The 18,905-nt window shown below is 37.6% G+C and overlaps 1 protein-coding gene across 1 annotated transcript in view; it reads left to right on the forward strand.

Moving 5' to 3' along the window:
- The window catches only part of LTBP1 (latent transforming growth factor beta binding protein 1), a 482,178-nt gene that overhangs the window by 352,850 nt on the left and 110,423 nt on the right, over nucleotides 1-18,905 (forward strand). The window contains exons 16-19 of the mRNA XM_012652425.1: nucleotides 605-727; nucleotides 6,920-7,042; nucleotides 9,091-9,213; nucleotides 15,635-15,757. Of these exons, the coding sequence (XP_012507879.1) occupies nucleotides 605-727; nucleotides 6,920-7,042; nucleotides 9,091-9,213; nucleotides 15,635-15,757 (492 nt within the window). The remainder of the gene's footprint in view (nucleotides 1-604; nucleotides 728-6,919; nucleotides 7,043-9,090; nucleotides 9,214-15,634; nucleotides 15,758-18,905) is intronic.

Raw genomic sequence — 18,905 nt, forward strand, 5'->3', positions numbered from 1 at the left:
TATCATCATCATCATCCCATCTGCTCCTCCAGCCTGTACTCTACCTTCAAACTGCCCGGTAGCCTTATGTTTATCCCCTCAGTTGCTTTTTATCATATGGATTCACTGCCATCTTAGGGTGTTTTAATAGAATCTTTTTCACCTTTCTCTTAAAACTTTGTTGTAGTTTCTCTGGGTCATGAGTCATATCTTTTGCTTCTGTGAACCCTCCCATCCTCCTCAACTCATCAGTTTCCTAAATAGACCTCAACCCATCTTTGATTCTTTGGAAAATTTTATTTTGTAGGGGATGTTGTTCTAAAACTACCCTTTCTTCCTCCCTCTCCCCTGCAATGAGCCTTCCAGCTTTCTTGAGTTTATTCACAGAGCATATTTGGTTCCTTTCTGAGTTACTTTGAGAAAGTAAGTTAAGGCATAGAACCATGAGCCATGCAGCTCGCATTAGAGCTGCTTTTCCTCCTAAGGGCTAATTTGAAAGTTTATCTTCAAGAATCTGCCGTGTCTTCTGAAAGTCTACTGTTTCCATTTCTAACCAAATTTAACTTTATTCGTGTTTTCTTTTTCTCCTTTTTTTTGGTCTTTCCATTACGCAACATTCTTCAAGATGTGGACGAGTGCCTGGAACCAAACGTCTGCACAAATGGTACTTGTTCCAACCTTGAAGGCTCCTACATGTGTTCATGCCACAAGGGCTATAACCCGACTCCAGACCACAAGCACTGTAAAGGTAAATACTGTGATCAAATTTCCCATTTTTATTTGAACTTCATTTAAGAATAGATTAGAGTATCTGGCCTCGGAAAAGGGAACCACACTACCTGCGTTGATTTTGAGTGAGCTGCTGGGAACACATTTTGGTTGGCATCCTTGGGAGTGGCTCCTCATGGTGGTTAAACACAGAGCGTATCTATTTACATAAAGGAAAACAATGTATTTTTAGAGAGTTTCTGTAAACCACAGATCTATTTATTTAAAATCTTTTTTCTGGTTATAAAAGCAATACACGCAGTTGCACAATTCTGTGAATATATTAAAAACCATTGAATTGTACTTTGAATGGAAGAATTGCATAGCATGCGAATTATATCTCAGTAAAATTGCTGTTAAAGAAACCAACATATGCTCATTGTAGAAAATTTAGCAAATATAAAAGATAAAAAAGAAGTAACAATGTCTTATTATCTCATTCATGGGTATTCATATCTCATGGATATTGTATATTATAAATATTATTTCTACGTACAATTTTGTATCCTACTTTTTGTCATTTAATAGTATATAATCATTTTGCATTCCATTAGTAACTCTTTAAAAATGTTTTTAAAGACTTCATAATATTCTAGTGTATTCCATACTAGAATATTCTTGCTGTTCTTTAGGTGATGAACAAACAATTTTTTTCTAACTTGTCATTATTATGTGAAAAAAACGGTAACAGGCCTCTTTTTTTATAAGCCTTTGTCTTAATTCTAGAATTATTTCTTTATGTATAAAAGGGGAATTAATGGGTAAAATGTCCTGAATATTTTTTACTAGTTTGTTTTTTGGTTTTTTAAAATTTATGTATGATAATATATATTTATGAGGTACATAGTGATGTTTTGATACATATAATGTAAAGTGATCTTTTGACAGGAGACCATTAATTTTTAATTTTCAAATACATAAAAATTTTTAATATTTATTTTATATGCTCATTCCCTTTAGTAATTCCCTTAACACTTCTAATTATTAAACTTTTTTATACATTTATTAAACACATATTTCTTCTTTTGTAAATTTCTGTTTATGTCTTTTGTCATTTATCAGGTTTTTCATTTTTTAAATCAATGTATATAAACTGTTTATATATAATGCACGTACAAACCTCTGTACATGTGTATATATATATATTACATATACTTTTTTGTAGGTATAGTGTTGTAATTTGTCTAAGATTTCCCTAATTTTTCTTTTTAAGATTCTTTGTTTTTAAAATTTTAATTTTTTTCAAATTTATGGGTTGTTTCTTTTCTGCTCACTTCCACTACTTTTATACCTAAAAGTATGTTCTGTCAAAGGGGAAGACAGGGAATAAGTGAGATTTTTCTTCTCTCCTAAGTGTCTCAATATTAGTGAAGACACTAGGGTGACAATTAATTTCTCACCATGGTAGGTGAGCAGTAGATGGATACTCTCATGTCCTGTAGACGATGAAGCCTCTGCCATTGGTGGCAGGGAATTTGCAGGCATCTGAATTTGGTGCCTTGCTCCTTTGATACAACACAATACCAGCTACTCCAGTGGAGCATCCAAAGTAGGCACAAATATCTCCATTTTCTCCTAATTCTTTCACTTTTGACCACATCCGCAGCTTTCCTACTGACTTTTTAAGCTGAGTACCTCCTCAGACCAAATTAGACATGAGAATCGTCTGAAAGGTATCATTTCTTCCTCCATACACTGGGTTCATGCTGGATGAGGATCTCAAGCCTTGGAAGTCATTGTTAATCTTTACTTGATTGCTATGTTTAGTTTATTTCCGTATCCTGTCATTTGGTCTTCTTTCTTTCCAATCTGCCTGGCTCTTTTCATCTGCTTATTGCTGAAAACTCTTGTACTGTGTCCTCATCCTTCATATTCCAAACTGATTGATCACGATTATATTCTTAAACTTGCATTCTCTGACTCATCCAAGTTGATGTCACAACTGCCCTGTGAGTATTCCGTGCTTATTTGGCCCCAAGCACTTTCTCAGGCTTATCCCATCTTCTTCCTCGCTGCTCACTGATGTGGCTCACTGTACAACCTTAGGTGGACAATCTCAGATTTCCAGACCTCGTGGCATCCCTGAAATTAGGGAATTGAACTCTCTAAAGGGATACTGCTCAGAGTAGACACATGTTGAGGGAAGCCTTATTACCACTCTCTTGCTCTTGGTCATTGTCATCCCAGCTCAGCCTGCTCCTCTCTGAGAGGTCTCCCTAGATCCCCAGAATTCACACCATCACCATCAGTTGGTGCCACCCTAGGAACACTCATTTCCAATCACTTGTGGCACTCTGCTAGGCTGTTGCAGAAGCTGCTCTTCCTTCCTTCCTTCCTTTCCTCTCACATGTATAAGGGAAACAACATGTTGCAGGTGCTGTGCTTAAAGGCGGATGTTACTGAGAGGCTAGAATCTCTCAAAGAACTTTGACTCATTAGAAGAGATGCAAACCTGCAACAGATAATTATGGATAACAAAATACATTAAAAGGCAGTAAAAAGCTGGGCATAGTGGCTTACGCCTGGAATCTTAGCACTCTGGGAGGCCGAGGCAGGAGGATCACTTGAGGTCAGTAGTTAGAGACCAGCCTGAACAAGAGCAAGAAACCGTCTTTACAAAAAGTAGGAAGTTAGCCGGGCATGGTGGCATGCGCCTGTAGTCCCAGCTGTGCCAGAGGCTGAGACAGGAGGATGACTTGAGCCCAGGAGTTTCAGGTTACAGTGAGCTATGATGACACCACTGTAGTGTAGCCTGAGTGACAGAGCGAGACTCTGTCTCAGAAAAAAAAAAAAGGCAGTGTCGCTGTCTTAACCATGATGAAGGCTGACATCATCATTGATGTCATGTGAATATCATGTACACCTGACATTGTGTGATAACCAGAGCACTTCATTTCTGTGCCCTTCTTTCCAAAAACCCATAATCCTAGTCTAATTATGACAGAAGCATCAGGCAAATACATACTGGGGACATTCTACAGGATTCTGGCCTGTACTCCTTAAGACAGATGAGGTCATGAAAAACAGGGAAAGACTGGGGAGACAAGACAACTAAATGCTATGTGGTACCCTGGATTGGATCCTGTTTCACAAAGATGACATGATTAGAAAAACTCTTGAAATCCAACAAAGTCTAGAGTTCAGTTGTTTTTTAAAAAAGACAGTATATGAGATCCTACCTCTGACACTTAGAGGCTGTGTGAGATTGGATAAATTATAGTTTCTTTCTTCGCTAACCCTCACTTTTCTCATCTGCAAAAAAGGGAACAACAATGGCACCTACTTGAGTTGCTGTGAGGATTGCATGAGATAATGCAGGGACAGATGATGCAGGGAGAATGAGTTAATGCAGGGGCAGAGTGTGACGTGCTGGTGATGGTGGTGTTTGCTAAATGAGAGGCATAAACGAAGTTGTTAAAGCACAAAGTGTGTGACTAATTCTGCTTGTGTGCTTCTGGGAAAGCTTCACAGAGTGTTGCTGTTTGAACTTGGGTCTTAAAATATTGCGTACCAAGGAGAGAAAAACTTGGCAGCCAGAGAAACAGCACATGCCAAAGCTTAGAGGTGGGAATGGGCTCTTGCCTCCACTTGGCATTTAACTTTGCCCTCTACTCTGATTCTAATGGCGTCTCCCCATTACCATCTTGTGCTTTAGAAACCTACATATGCACTAATCGTTCTCCTTACTCCCTGCCAAAGCCTTTCTTTTTCACAATGATGACATCTTTAACTATCTCATAATCTTTTCCCAAACCACATCAGGTCATGGCTGTCAAACTTACCCCAGATCATGAATCTGCCCCTTTTCTAATATCCCAGAAATTCTGACAATCTTACCTTGTTGATAGTCCTAGATATTGACTTCATCTTTATCTCACTAAACATACTGACAACTTTCTTCAGGTTGTAAGTACGTGATCTAATGTATTAATTTGTTACTTGTTTCTCTTGACCTTATTGTATCTGTGTGTTTTAGCATTGTGTGTCCTAAATTTATAAATACCTAGACATAGTCTCTATTTTAATTCTAGACTTGTCACATAATATCTGCAAAATTCCCTTAAATAAATACCTTTCATGAGGAATGATGTTTTCTATTTATCTCTTGGCACAAAAGAAAGAAGACATTTGTCCTGCATGCCTATTTTATTAGAAAGCTTACTTTAGTCTCAGGAATTTTGTCCCTCATCAGAAAAGAAAAATATTTTTATCTCTAGAATTAAGTTGCCTTTGTTCCCTTTGGTTACTTAAAAGACCCAAAGATCACCTTGTTCAAGATAACTGTTGTCTCAAGTTATTCCAAGTGTATGTGTCATGACTTGTAATGAATTACTTCTGACAGTCTTAGCAACATAAATGAGTAACTTATGTAAGATGTCTGGCATACCCTGACAGTACTTGGAATGGAGGGTATTTCCTTACTGCAGACATCTTCACATGGGAATGCTTAATTTGTCGTCTTCTAGGAGAAAGTCAAAAAGAGTCCAAAGCACTAAAAATGTTGTCAGACATTATGTGAGATCCAGCCAGCTACGAGAGCTATTGTTGGTCTTAAGTTCGTGAACTGACATCTCAAGTATTTTATAGAATGTGATGAAAGAAGAATATGATGTCGGCTGATCTTTGCTGCCAGTCACTCCTAAAGCTAATAGACGTAGAGTGTTGGAAAGGTGTTAAAATAACTTTTCAAATGAAATTTCTCTGTGGACAGTCAATAGTTGGAAGCCAGGAATTATTTACAAAGAAAAGAGACTAATAACACAATTGGTGAAACAAATAAAAGTTTGTAGTCAAGTAAAGTAATTACTTTGAAAAATTAAATAAATAAACAAATTCTTGAACTCCACTTACATATAATTTGGGTGAGCAATTTCAGGAAATAGGATAACCTGACACCTTGCTTGTATCAGGATAAATGTCAAAAGGCTAGTGCCTCATAAGAAGTTAAGAAATGCAGCTTTGCTCAGGTAATAGGTGGTTGTCAATAATACTTAAGGGAAAAGGCTGTACAGTTAATTGCATTTTCCTGGGAAAGGCTTTTAGATGCATTTTAAATAATAAGATATTTTTAGAGGAAAACAACAATCATGCATTTATCTTTGGGACATGGTTTCTTTGAAACAAATCCCGCTCATTTTATTTATTGCTTCATTTAGATTAGGGCTCCTTTCTTCCCCTTTGAGTATAGGGTTAGTGTGTTTTGCATCTGTTCCCGTACAACAAACCTGTGATGTAGACGGTGAAGATCAATCCTATCATGTTTTAATGATCATAAACTCTTATAAACTTACTAGCTATTTGGCAAAACATGCTAAGGCTGATCTGTACAGACAAGGCAAGACAGAATTATCTAATTAGGTCAAACCAACATAATGGCCAAACGAAAACATTTGGAAAACTAACACTACTTCTACCAGAAGTGCTCAAGTTATCGATGAAGCTATTCTTTCATTTTAGTTGTGGAACTTTGTTTACATGACATTTTCTTGAACCCTTATTAAGAATTATTATTCTTTCTCAGTCAGTAGCTTTATCTTCAGTCAAGGCATTTTTTAAAATCCTCACTTATCGCTTTCGCCTTTGGTATTCCAGCAGTCATCATAATGCTACCATTTTTCTTGGCTTTCCTAATTTCTTTGCAAATGAGCTCAGTGTTCTTTAAGGCAACTGCTTGACCCAATAGTTCAACTTCTTCTAAATAAAGTAGAAATGTCTGTGTCCTTCCAGAACTGCCTGTGTTTTGATTTTGTTTTTCAAATTCATGGTAGAGTTTTACTTCTGCCTTCTTTCATGCAACTCTACACATCTACAAACTGGTAGCTGTTATTTTGTGCTTCAGGTTTTGCCTTCTGTTTTCTACTCTGAAATATTTCACATTGTTTTTCTGCTGTATCCAAAATATGAGAGAGAGAAATAATGAAGAGCTTGACGTTATATTATAAGTAGCTTTTACTTATAAATTTATTGTGTATTTGTAATTATTTCTGTTCTGCATATAAGCATCCTGAAGTTGATACAAGGAAGGTTGGTGGATTGATACATCCTGAAGTTCATAGTGCCTCATATAAGAAATACTATTATTTTTGTAACAACCTCTGAATACATTGCAGGGAGCACTGCATTGTCCTGGGTAATCTCTTTTTCAAAGCAATTGTCATTGTTGTGTTTGCAGATATTGATGAATGTCAGCAAGGGAACCTGTGCATAAATGGGCAGTGCAAAAATACTGAGGGCTCCTTCAGGTGCACCTGTGGGCAGGGGTACCAGCTGTCGGCAGCTAAAGACCAGTGCGAAGGTAAGAGTATGGCAACGTGACTACTGAGATTTCAGCCTAAAGCACCTGGTCTGGAAAAATATACGCTCAATCAAGTGAGTGTGCCTTTTAGAAATTACCTAGGTGATTGCTTTATAGTGCCAGAAAGCCAGGGATTTAAACATATGTTAGGAAAGTCAATAAAACAAGAAGGAAGGAGAGTTAAATTTGAAAAATATGGCAGTAGTGATCAGTTGCTAGGCATTAATATTAGGAAGAAAAATTATTGCTCTCTGTATAATTCTTTACTACAGAAAGTAATTTCCATTTAAACATTTAAATTCATTTAAAGATTTTACATACTGGGATTTCAGGAATTAGAAGGTCATTATATTGGGTTGATATTATGTTATGGAATGTTAATAAACTTAGTTTTTCTGTCTATTTAGCTTTTTAAAACTTTTGCCTTTTTATAAAATCACTAAAAAGGACTTTTCAGTAAAACTGAAACAGTGTCCTCCTTATATTAAGAAATAAAGTTTGCAAAATATGTCCTGTTCTTACTGGTAATAGGATTGTGGACTTGGTGGGGTGGACCTTAGACTTTTTAAAGAAAATATTTCACCGACATCACACAGAAATACTTCACTTCCCAGTAAGGATGTGCTTCCTGACCTTGAGGATATATGATATCACCTGTGACAAGCACAAGTGTCCAGAGTTCTTGAAAGGAAACATCATTTCTTATTTAAGAACATAATCCACACTATATAAGACCAATTATTTTATCATAAGGAAACAAATAATATCCATGTCTGTATGTACATTTTGAATACTTAATGGGCAAAAAATCTAAGATAGTGTTATAAAAGCGACAAGATATGATGGTAATTACAAAGGCATCTGTAAACATTATCATAACGCTCCCCAGGTATCCCTTTCTAGAATATTACAGTACTTAATCTAGAAGTGGAGAATGATAAATACACACAAGCACATGCTCATATACAGATAAATTACACAACTTTTTCTAGATTTTATGAGTCCCTCTCAAAGTTTTTATACTTTATGACTCCTAACCTCAGTCACCAAGCATTTAATGAATACTTGCATAAAAAATACAAATGAATGGATAATAAGAGGTCTACACATGATACAAGAAGGCTACTGTATTCAAAGTCCTTTACTTTGAAAAGCTTGTGGTACTACTGTCAAAGATAATCAGATACAGCTGGAACCACCTACCTGATGATCACCATGCCAGGTGTTGAATACTATGACAGCCAAATTGACGCGACGATCAGAGTGGGGGAGAGTAATCGTACAGGGTCCCTGTGGGAACTGATATGTGTGTTAAATCTTATAGAATCACATTGACAATAGGCGAATGCTCTCAACCATTATAAAGAAAGTCCATCAAAAAACAACATGAATTGAATGCCTGCTAGGTCATCTAAGGAGTAATAAAGGGTTTGGTTGACATACTCCCTGCCTTCAGGAAACTTAAAATCCAATCATGAGGGTAAAATAATTAAATGCATGCAATATATGATGTGCCGCTTATGTGTGGATATAATACATGTCTGTGCGTGAGCCTGAACTCAGGATTGTACAGAACAATCTGTAGGGAGGCAGAAGGAGAGGCATAGCAAACTTTTTCTGTAAAGGGCCAGATAGTAAATGAATATGTTTTCCAATAAAACATTATTCACAATAATTAGCAGTAGGGTGGATTCGGCCTGTGATCTATAGTTTGCTGACCCTTGGCTTAAGTGCTTTTAAATTCAGTGTTGAAGTTATAAAAGAAATCCAAGATGCTTAGGTTGGGTTTACAGATTACAGAAAAGTATTTTCCACTCATCAGTGAACAGTGGGATTAGTATGTTCTAGCCCATTGGTTAAATTTTTAAGTTTACCTGGATTTTTCCTACTGGGAAAACAGACCTTTTAATAGAGGTCTATTTAAGTCACATGATGAAAATGCTGAATTAATTATAAGCCAGATAAGTTATAGACCTCCTTTATATGAATGATTGAAAATAGTTTTGAAGCACTGCTTCTACAGTTTCTTTGTGCTTCCTTGCTCGTAGATATCGATGAATGCCAGCACCGTCATCTCTGCACTCACGGGCAGTGCAGGAACACAGAGGGCTCTTTCCAGTGTGTGTGTGACCAGGGTTACAGAGCATCCGCGCTTGGAGACTACTGTGAAGGTAAGAATTGTGTCTGGTTTTGCAATCATAAAATGCCAGGATCAGAGGGAAATCTGAACATCATCTCAGCCTCTGTCCCTGAGCCCAACCTGATGACTTTACAGTGAGAATGTTACATCCCTGCCAAGTATTTTGTCCATGGTCGCACAAATAATGCCAAGAAGGGAGTAGAATCCAGGCTTTCTTTGTACTGATCGGAGCTGTCTTTTAGAATTGTGCCAGCCAAAGGTGTAAAGAATCAGTTTAACTTTACTAGCTATGGATGGTTTATCCTGGATGCGTAGTTCTGAACTATAACTAACACCTTATTTATGCAGGACCAACTTGCAAATGTTCCAAATAAGTAAATACAGCTTAACTTTGCAGATAACTGGAAGGTTTTTAAGAGCCAAACTTTAATTCAATTTTGAGCTTTTTGCATAAAATGTTTCTAAAAGATACTCCGCATGTAGAGCGCTGTGGGGTTGTTAACCCCTTCCACTACCTGCCACGGCTGAGGACCTGCCTGCAGTCCTGTGTACAGAGAGGGGAATGTTTTCTCCCAGCGTGCTGCTTTCTTCCCTTTGCCACCAGCCTGTCACTTGTGAACTTTCTGTATCCAGTGTCCACCCAAGCAACAATTTTCTTTTTAGTTCACCTCTTTTGCTCCATTTAGAGCCTATCAGTTGTGAAACTGGAATTGTGAGCATTGGCAGGGTTGTGCCTCACATGCACAGTCAAAATTTTTGAGGGAGCGTCTGAACCCACCTTTGGGAGAAGCGGTGAGCTTTTTAGGGAATGGTTTTGTGGCACATATTTCAAAGGTCTCAAATCCTGTTTCATTCCCAGTCCAACTGGTTGGAAAGATCCATCGTAGTTTATAGCATCCTGCATTTCTGACCAGACAACTCGGCACAGCAGTTCAAAGTGGCTGAGTAGCCATGCCTGCTGCTGCTGGGAATGTGAAATGACCCAGCTCTTCGGGAGGGCAATTGTGACAGAGTTTCAAAGGTCTTAAAATATATACAGTTCATGAATCCGTAAATCAACTTCTGGGATTTTATCCGAAGGTGATAATGTTCCTCAACGGGTTAATAACACCAATGAAAAGTTGTAATCAATATACCTGTTGAAAAATAGGGAAATGGTCAGATAAGTGATAAATAAATATAATAAGATATGATTATGTCTGAAAAAGCATGTTTGGGGAACTCTAAAGTATGAGTAAATGTTAATGACACGACATAGTGGCGTTCCGAGGCAGAAGGGGCAGTCGTGTTGGGGAGAACCAGTCATGGAAGACTCCATTCTAGAACTAAGTAGGTGGTAAGGTATATATGATAAGGAGCTGAAAACCTAAACTGACCACCAGTGTCTCTTCTGCCCTGATTCCTGGCCAAGCCAAGAAGGTAACCAGGCTGTTGATGAAGTCTCGGGGAGTTAATATTCATCAGAGGGCGTGTTCCTCTGGTTTGGCTGTTTTCCTGTGTAACTGTCTTAAGAGAAGTCTAAGGTTTTTATTCTAAAAATATCCATTACAGGCTGGGCGTGGTGGCTCACGCCTGTAATCCTAGCACTCTGGGAGGCCGAGGCGGGTGGATCGCTCGAGGTCAGGAGTTCGAGACCAGCCCGAGCAAGAGCGAGACCCCGTCTCTACTAAAAAAAAATAGAAAGAAATTATCTGGACAACTAAAAATATATATATAGAAAAAATTAGCTGGGCATGGTGGCGCATGCCTGAAGTCCCAGCTACTCAGGAGGCTGAGGCAGGAGGATCGCTTGAGCCCACGAGTTTGAGGTTGCTGTAAGCTAGGCTGACGCCACGGCGCTCTAGCCCAGGCAACAGAGTGAGACTCTGTCTCAAAAAAATAAATAAATAAATAACAATATCCATTACATGAAAAATCAAACAAAAACTTTTTAGCCAACTTGTTCCTCATTACTGACATATATGTTTCTAAGATACAATTATGTTCCATAAGAAAGCTTCGTTTGGAATATGTAATCAGGCCTCCTCTGAAAGTCGGGACTAATTTCCCTCGTGTTCTGGGTTATAAATAGGACTGGAGTCCATCCAACTGATTCAGAGTTCCCTTTGAAACTATGTTAGCACTTCGGCCTGCTAATTCCCAGCTAGTTCTGTTTTTGACCCTCTCCAGTGGTATTTAGCCACAATTAACTGAGCTGTGACTGTTTACATGCCTCTCACAGCTGTGGGAGGAAGAGCCATCTTTCTTGTTGGCTTTTATGTTTACATGTGTAATTTTCCTCTAATAACTCTGGCAAAGACCTTGTTTTCTTATGGCATTATCCTGTAATCCTGGCCTCCGCATAGAGTCACAATCCCACGTGGTGTGCTCTTCTCTGCGGGCCGCTTATCCTGCATGCTCAGTAACCCTCAGTCTGTGATGATGGGGCGGCCTCACTTGTCCCGGTTCTTAGAGGTCTCGGGCATCTCAGCCTTCAGAGTCTCTGCCTCTGGCTTGTTCCCTCCCAAGCACAATCTTTAATCCCGTGCCTACCTTAACCTTTCCTCAGCCCTTCACTGAGGTTGCTCCCTGAAAGTCCCTTACAAAGCCCAAGAAGACAACTCATTACTTACTCTGTCTTCCTGTAGCCCTTCGTTCTTGGTCATTTCTTTGTGGACAAAATCAGAAAAGGTGGGGAGACATGATAGCATTTCTGTCCTTCTGATATTTCTTTCCAAATTGGAGTCATTCATTTATTCATTTATATATTTGTTCAAATATTTATTTAGTGCCAGATTTGTGCCAGGCGCTGTTCTAGGCACGGTGCATACAGCAATAAACCAAACAGAAATTCCTGCCCTCATGGAGCTTACATTCTAGTGAGAGAGATAACAATAAACATGCTGAATAAGTAAAATATATAGTTTGTAAAATGGCAATAAATGTTACAGAGAAAAATAAAGTGGGGTAGATGAGAAGTACTGAAGGAGGGTGGTGATTTTAAATAAGGACACAAGTAGAGGCTGCCCTGAGACAATGACATTTGATTATTTATGGGAAGAGCATTCCATTCAAAGGAATGGCAGATGCAAAGGCCCAGGGGCAGGCTTTGTCCATATGAGGCGCTCTACATGTGCACTTTCAGCTTTTGATGCCTGCAATGAACATTCAAAGGAAGATATCTGAAAGGCAGTTTGTACCCTTGCATTTGGAATTCAGGGGAGATTTCCGGACTGGGAGTCATCAGCACATAGGTAGTATTTAAAGCCGTGAAATTGGGTCACCAAAGGAGTGAATGTAGTTAGAAAAATGGGGCCCGGGCACTCCAAGATTTGGAAGTAAGGAAATAAGTTGGAACCAGCAAAGGGGATTGAGAAAAAAGTGGCAGACGAGGAAGGAGGAAAACCAGAATCCCAGAGAAGAAAGTGTTTCACGGAGGAGGAAGCACTGTGTCAAACAGTGCTGCTAGGTAAGAGGAGGACCAAAAATTAACTTGGGATTTTTAGTAAGGTAGAGGTCTTTGATGACCTTGACAAGCTCCATCTTGGTAGAGGAGTGACCAGGATTCGCCCTTGTTTTCCTTAAAAACCTGTCTTAAATCCTAGGAGGAATCTGTCTTTTCATACCACCCCCTGTGGTGGTGCAAAATAGTCTCTTGTTGGGCTCCCTTAATGTTTAACCTACTCTTTTTTGCTCTGAACGTTATGATAAAGATCTTGCAAAAAATTTTTAAACTAAACCTTACTGTAATATAAAGCACAGAGTTTTTAAATGTATATAATTATTTATAAACACTTAATGTGTTTTTCCCTTACGTTCAGCATTTCTCTTAGATTTTGGAAAATGAATAAAAATCACATTACTTTTTTTTGAAACAGAATCTTGCTTGGTCACCCCAGGTAGAGTGCAGTGGCATCATAGCTCACTGCAACTTCAAACTCCTGGGCTCAAGCTATCCTTGTACCTCAGCCTCCCGAGTAGCAGGGACAACAGGCATGCGCCACTGCGCCCAGCTAATTTTTTTTTTTTTTTTTTTTTTTTTTTAGTAGAGACGGTCTTGCTCTTGTTCAGGCTGGTCTCAAACTCCTGAGTTCAAGTGATCCTCCTGCCTCAGCCTCCCAGAGTGTTAGTATTACAGGCGTGAGCCACTGCACCTGGCCTTACATTACTCTAAAGTAGTATGAATAGAGCTAACACGCTTCCATTATGCTGAGGCAAACATCTAGGTTATGGAACATTTTTCTTGTTGCTAAAATTCTTATTCTCAGGATTCTCCTGGATCTTTTTCAAATTGACATTTTTTACAAAAAGCCAATGATCAAATATGATTCTTCTCACTTTATCTCCATTTCCTACAGAGCAAAGAAAGAAAGGTGAATCTGAAAACTGATCCTCTACTGTACATCCATTAGAATAGTTGTGGAACTATTAGAATAAATATGGAACATTTGGATCCCTCACACTGCCATTGGAGGTGTAAATGGTCCAGCCTCTTTAGAAAATAGTTTTTTCAAAACTTAAACAGAGACTTACTGTATGACCCCGGCATTCTTTGCCTACGTGTTTACTCAAGGGAAATGAAAGCATATGTTCACACAAAGCCTCACACATGAATGTTTATAGAAACTTCATTCATGATGGCCAAAATGGAAATAACCCCAAATGCTTATTGAACGGTGAATGGGTGAGCAAATTGTGGTGTATTCGTACAATGGAATACTACTCAGCAATAAGGAGGAGAGAACTATTGATGCGCACAACTTGGATGAATCTCAAAAATGTTATGGCAGAAGCCAAATACAAACGGAATAAAAGGGAAGCTGGGGGTGATGGAAATGCCTATACCATGACTGTGGTGGTGGTCACAAGGATGTGTACACGTTTGTCAAAATTCACTGAGCTGGACTCTTAAAATAGATGAATTTATTGTATATAAATCATACTTCAGTGAAGTTGGAAAAACACATTAGAGAAAAAGCGATAATCTGCTTCAGTGGAGACAAGGTCACGTCAGCTATGTTTTATGTTTTAGGGTCAGTATTCGGAGAACATTTTAATTCTGAGTGAACACTCATCATCATCACTTGTTTTTGTTTTGATAGAATGAAGCGATAAGGCGCTCTCTTGTTTCTCTTTTGTTTGCTGTGTGAACGGTACAGAATCCAGTTAACTGGCTGATTGGGTTCTATGAGGAAACTTTAATTCGGTGTCACCATATTGGCACCAGACAGTGGGGAGTGTAAGAGAGACCGCAGCAGTCCCCAGGTTCACTTCTTCCTGGCATCTCACATGTATTTCAGCAGCAATTATAATTATTTGCAAGAAATGCCATTAAATGCCAAATTCTGAGCAAACAAGGTTTTTGTTGCTTAGCTTTCTTCAATGTTAATAGTTTAAATCCTGCGCAGACACAACAGAAGAGGGACTCATGGAGTGTGTGAGGAATAATGAGCCCTGACGAGGAGTAAATGTGGTAATAAACAGCCCTCGAGAAAGATCTGCCCAACATTCGCACAGTGAGGGCGTCATTGATTGTCTCACATTCTCACAGTCAAAACTCGTTATCGGTTATGGATACCACTTTTAGCTGCACATATGCTATAAAGATATGCATTTTTAAAAATCCAGGCAAAACCTGTTTGTGATAGTTGCTGAGTAAGTGACGTCAGCTAGGCGTTTGATTTTGCTGTTTTGCCTTCATCCAGAAGTGCCTCTTCCTCTCCCTCCTCTGTTCTCTACCCTGCTGTCCAGACTCCAAGTAGAATACGTTTCCTCTGTTACATGAAGCCTCTTTTGACCTTTATGATATCTTTTCTCTAAATTCATATGACCGCTACAGTTGATACTATTCTTTTATCAAATAATTATATTTTGTGACAGTTCTTAAGTTAAATTGTTTTGGATTTATAAAACAATTTAATATCTTATGTGTTTATTTTTATTAATACAATATAGTTTGTTTTTTTGAATAAACATTGTCCTTTGGGGGCAAAGGCCATGCCAAAAACTTTTAAATCTTTCCTATAATGCATAATAGGAAATATTTATATATAAAATATGTGATGTAATATATATAATATAAATTACATATATGATATAATGCATGTATAAATAGATCAAGCATGTTAGGTATGTTCTAGATATACTTGACAATATGTATTTTTGAAATATTTTTATTCTCTGTCATCACCAAGAACATAGCCAAGTAGATTGTTTGTTATAGAATTTTGACTTCTCCTCTTCCATTTAATTTCATTTGATGTTTAAAACTTCCCTTTATTGTTCAAAGCTGAAATCCTTTCAAAATGTTTCATTTTTTAAAAATTCTCAAAGTTAAAAAATACCGCCATGCATTTAAGATTATGCATTATAAATGATATAAAAATAATGCACCTTTATGTGATAAGAAAAAGCATCTAGTTTTCTAATATATAGTTTATTTAGCCTTTCAAAATTTTTAAATTGGTTTGTAGACATCAACGAATGCTTGGAGGACAATAGTGTTTGCCAGAGAGGAGACTGCATTAATACTGAAGGCTCGTATGATTGTACCTGTCCAGATGGATTCCAGCTAAATGACAATAAAGGATGTCAAGGTACTTCTCTTTTTTTTCTTTTTTTTAGTCATTATTTATATAATTCTTTAATTCTGTAATGCTTCCTGATGATAGTATGTGGTTTTGCCACTTGATTTATATATAAATAACCTATGTCAATTTGCATTATTAAAATATCTTCCTTGGGTCTGCATCAAGTGTGGGAAGGCTTTGTCCGGCATCGTGTCATCGGAAACTCACACATGTCAGAACTGTGTCCTTGCTGTGCATGGTTCTGTGCTGAGATCACCTGCACTTTGCTCTCCTTCCATACACCAGCCTTGGTACTGGATTCTAAATTACCTTTCCAGCCTTCTTATGTCCCACAGGCATATTTTATTTTGTCCCATAGTCGATATGTACCTGTCCTTGTCCCGATCCCTGTTTTTATCCGGTACCCACCATTGCTTTTTTTCCTTCCTAAAAAAACTTCACTAATAATTTGGTCAAAATTATGAAGGATAAGGTTTTATATTTTTTCAAAGTGCTCTCACGTTTAGTCTCCCAAACAGTATGGTGGACACAGATACTAGGAAGAACACAGTCACACAACACAGGTACTAGTAAGAACAATCTCAACAACAGCTTTAATTGAGCTTCCTCAGTGTGCTGAGTACTGTAGGTATCTCTCAGTTCTTACAGCAACTTAAGAGCTAATTTTTCGTACATTCACTTTGTGCATGACTAACTGAGGCTCCAAAAAGTTAATTAACATGCTCCTCTCTCACGCGTGGTGGAGTTGAGATTTGAACTCAGGATCTTTTCCAACTATTCTTCCCTACATAGCCACACCAATTATTGTTATATTTATAGTCAAAAGAAAGATGACAGTAAAATTAAGTGATTTTTCTCACAGGATAACGCATCGAGTCGTTTTGACACTGTGGCTAAAAAATTAGGTTGTCTAGATTCTGTGTCCCAACATTTTTAACTACACCTGCCTGCCCCACAAGTTTCCTGAATGTATTAGTCCTGATAAATCTATGCCTATATTTTCCATTGAAAACTCACACATATATTTACCTTTACATCTATTTATTCTGATACTTGGATAAGTGTTATTTTTTTCTTATTGTTCCTCTGTCATTATGGAGCTGTGTGGAATATCCCAAGATACAAATAAATAAAAGATTGTTGGAGTTATTCTTTACCCACTGTTACTGAACATATATGACTTTTTTATTCAGAATTGTCATAAATTATATCTCCTCTTACATGTTCCAAATAATATTCTTGAAGGAGAAGACAGTGTCTGCTCTCTAAGATATGGCACTGGCATAGTATTATACCATATATCTGTATCAGCGTCCACACCCCACTGTGTGTCATAGAGATATGAAAGACCAGGGACCTTTGCCTCAAGGCTTCTAAAAATTAATTCCATTACTGATCCCAAGATTTAAATATACTGCTATGTACCTCATTTGATATCATGTGTTTATTTGCCCTCATAAAGCAATAAAGTGAATTTAAATTTTTCAGTTTTTCTAATGCAGGAATTAAATGTGCTTGGATTTAATGTAGTAGAAGAGGAACATTCGAATTATAAATAAATGTGCTTGGATTTAATGCAGTAGAGAAGGAACATTTGAATTATAAATTTATGTGAGAATATTTCCACTTGGGAAGTTTACATTTTAACAAAATGAATCTTGATTCATATAAAAATACCAAGAGATGAAAAAAGAAGAAGAAGAAAAAAAACTAAACGTGAATCCTGTTTTTATTACATGCTTTTTGGCTTAAAAGCAATATTTTCTTTTCTAATTCCTCTTTTGTCATGATTTCTTTTGGCGGAATAAAGGCAAAACCCAAGTTTTAGTATGAATGGACCAAGGTTTCATGTTGCACATTTTATAACTTCTAGAATTAAATCACATGGAACTAATTTAGTCATCTGATTCATTAATTGCACTACTATATTCTCTCAATACATAAAATTTGTGTCTGTGGTTTGATATCAGCTCTCAAGTATGTGAATGCCCCAAGCATATGGGGGTTTATTGACTATCAATCACTATGAAATTGACTTCATTCTCTGTCACACTTATTCCTGTTTTCCAGAATAAATGAATATGCCTATTTGAAAAATGTAACTCCAAATAAATGAAAAGCATTTGTGAAGCAAGTCTTAGAACTGTTTAAGGAATAGTGTCTATGAATTTGTTTCATCACTTTCCTTCTCCTATCAGAGGCTGTTTGTGATCACATATATACTCACCTTGCTTTGAATTCTCTCTTCTCACTCTGTCACTGAAGGCAGCTTTGTGATCTTTCACCCTGCCAGCAGTGACTAGCCTACTTTTCTCCAATCCCATGATCATGTCAGCATTCTGTAGATAGGTGTTGATTTCACAGTTCAATTCTGAAAATGTAACTGATGGCAACGCTAATAACCATGGACATGTTTGAGTAACAATGTGTGATAGGCATAACCTTTAAACCTTACTTAATATTCTGAAGATAGCTTCAGATACAGTAAGGCATTTTTGATTGGAAGTGTAAGATTCTCTTCCCCCTGCAAAACTAATGAGGATATACAGACAGTATGGACTTTCCATGTTAATCGTCTGTTTAGGAACGTGGCAGGATACATTTGAGATTCAAAACACAGTTCAGTTTCACGTTTTGACTTACACATGCCAAATTGTGAATTTCTGTGGAATCTCGGACCCATGAAAGAAGCCCAATTTAAATATAGTCTGGCTTTCAGCTCTGAGTTACTAGCAACATAGTTTAGAAATGCCTCAATAAGTACAGTCCAAATTGAATACATATGTTTCTCTAGTTCCAGATATTCATGTTGTTCTTTCTTAGCAGTTTCCTGGAAAAAAGTCTGGGAATTCATCTTCAGTTCCTGTCATCAAACTTTTTAGACAATTATTTGTTAATCGGTGACTTGCTTTGACGCAAGGAGTTTATGCACCTTATTCCCTATGCAAAGTTGCAAAGCAGGTAGCTTTTAAGGGACCACATTGAGGCATAAGATAAAATAAAAAGGAGGTCTTGGATAGCTGCTAAGGCTTCACAAGATGCATGTGGATTTTGGGCTTGCGCCCCAGGCCAGTGGAACTTTATGGCACCTTCTTGCCCGGATATCAGTAATTTTATAAAAGAAGTAAAGAATTTCACAGAGTGAAATCATATT

This window comes from Propithecus coquereli, unplaced genomic scaffold (assembly GCF_000956105.1).
Source record: "Propithecus coquereli isolate 6110/MARCELLA unplaced genomic scaffold, Pcoq_1.0 Scaffold39, whole genome shotgun sequence".
In the NCBI taxonomy this organism is placed as follows: Eukaryota; Metazoa; Chordata; class Mammalia; order Primates; family Indriidae; genus Propithecus; species Propithecus coquereli.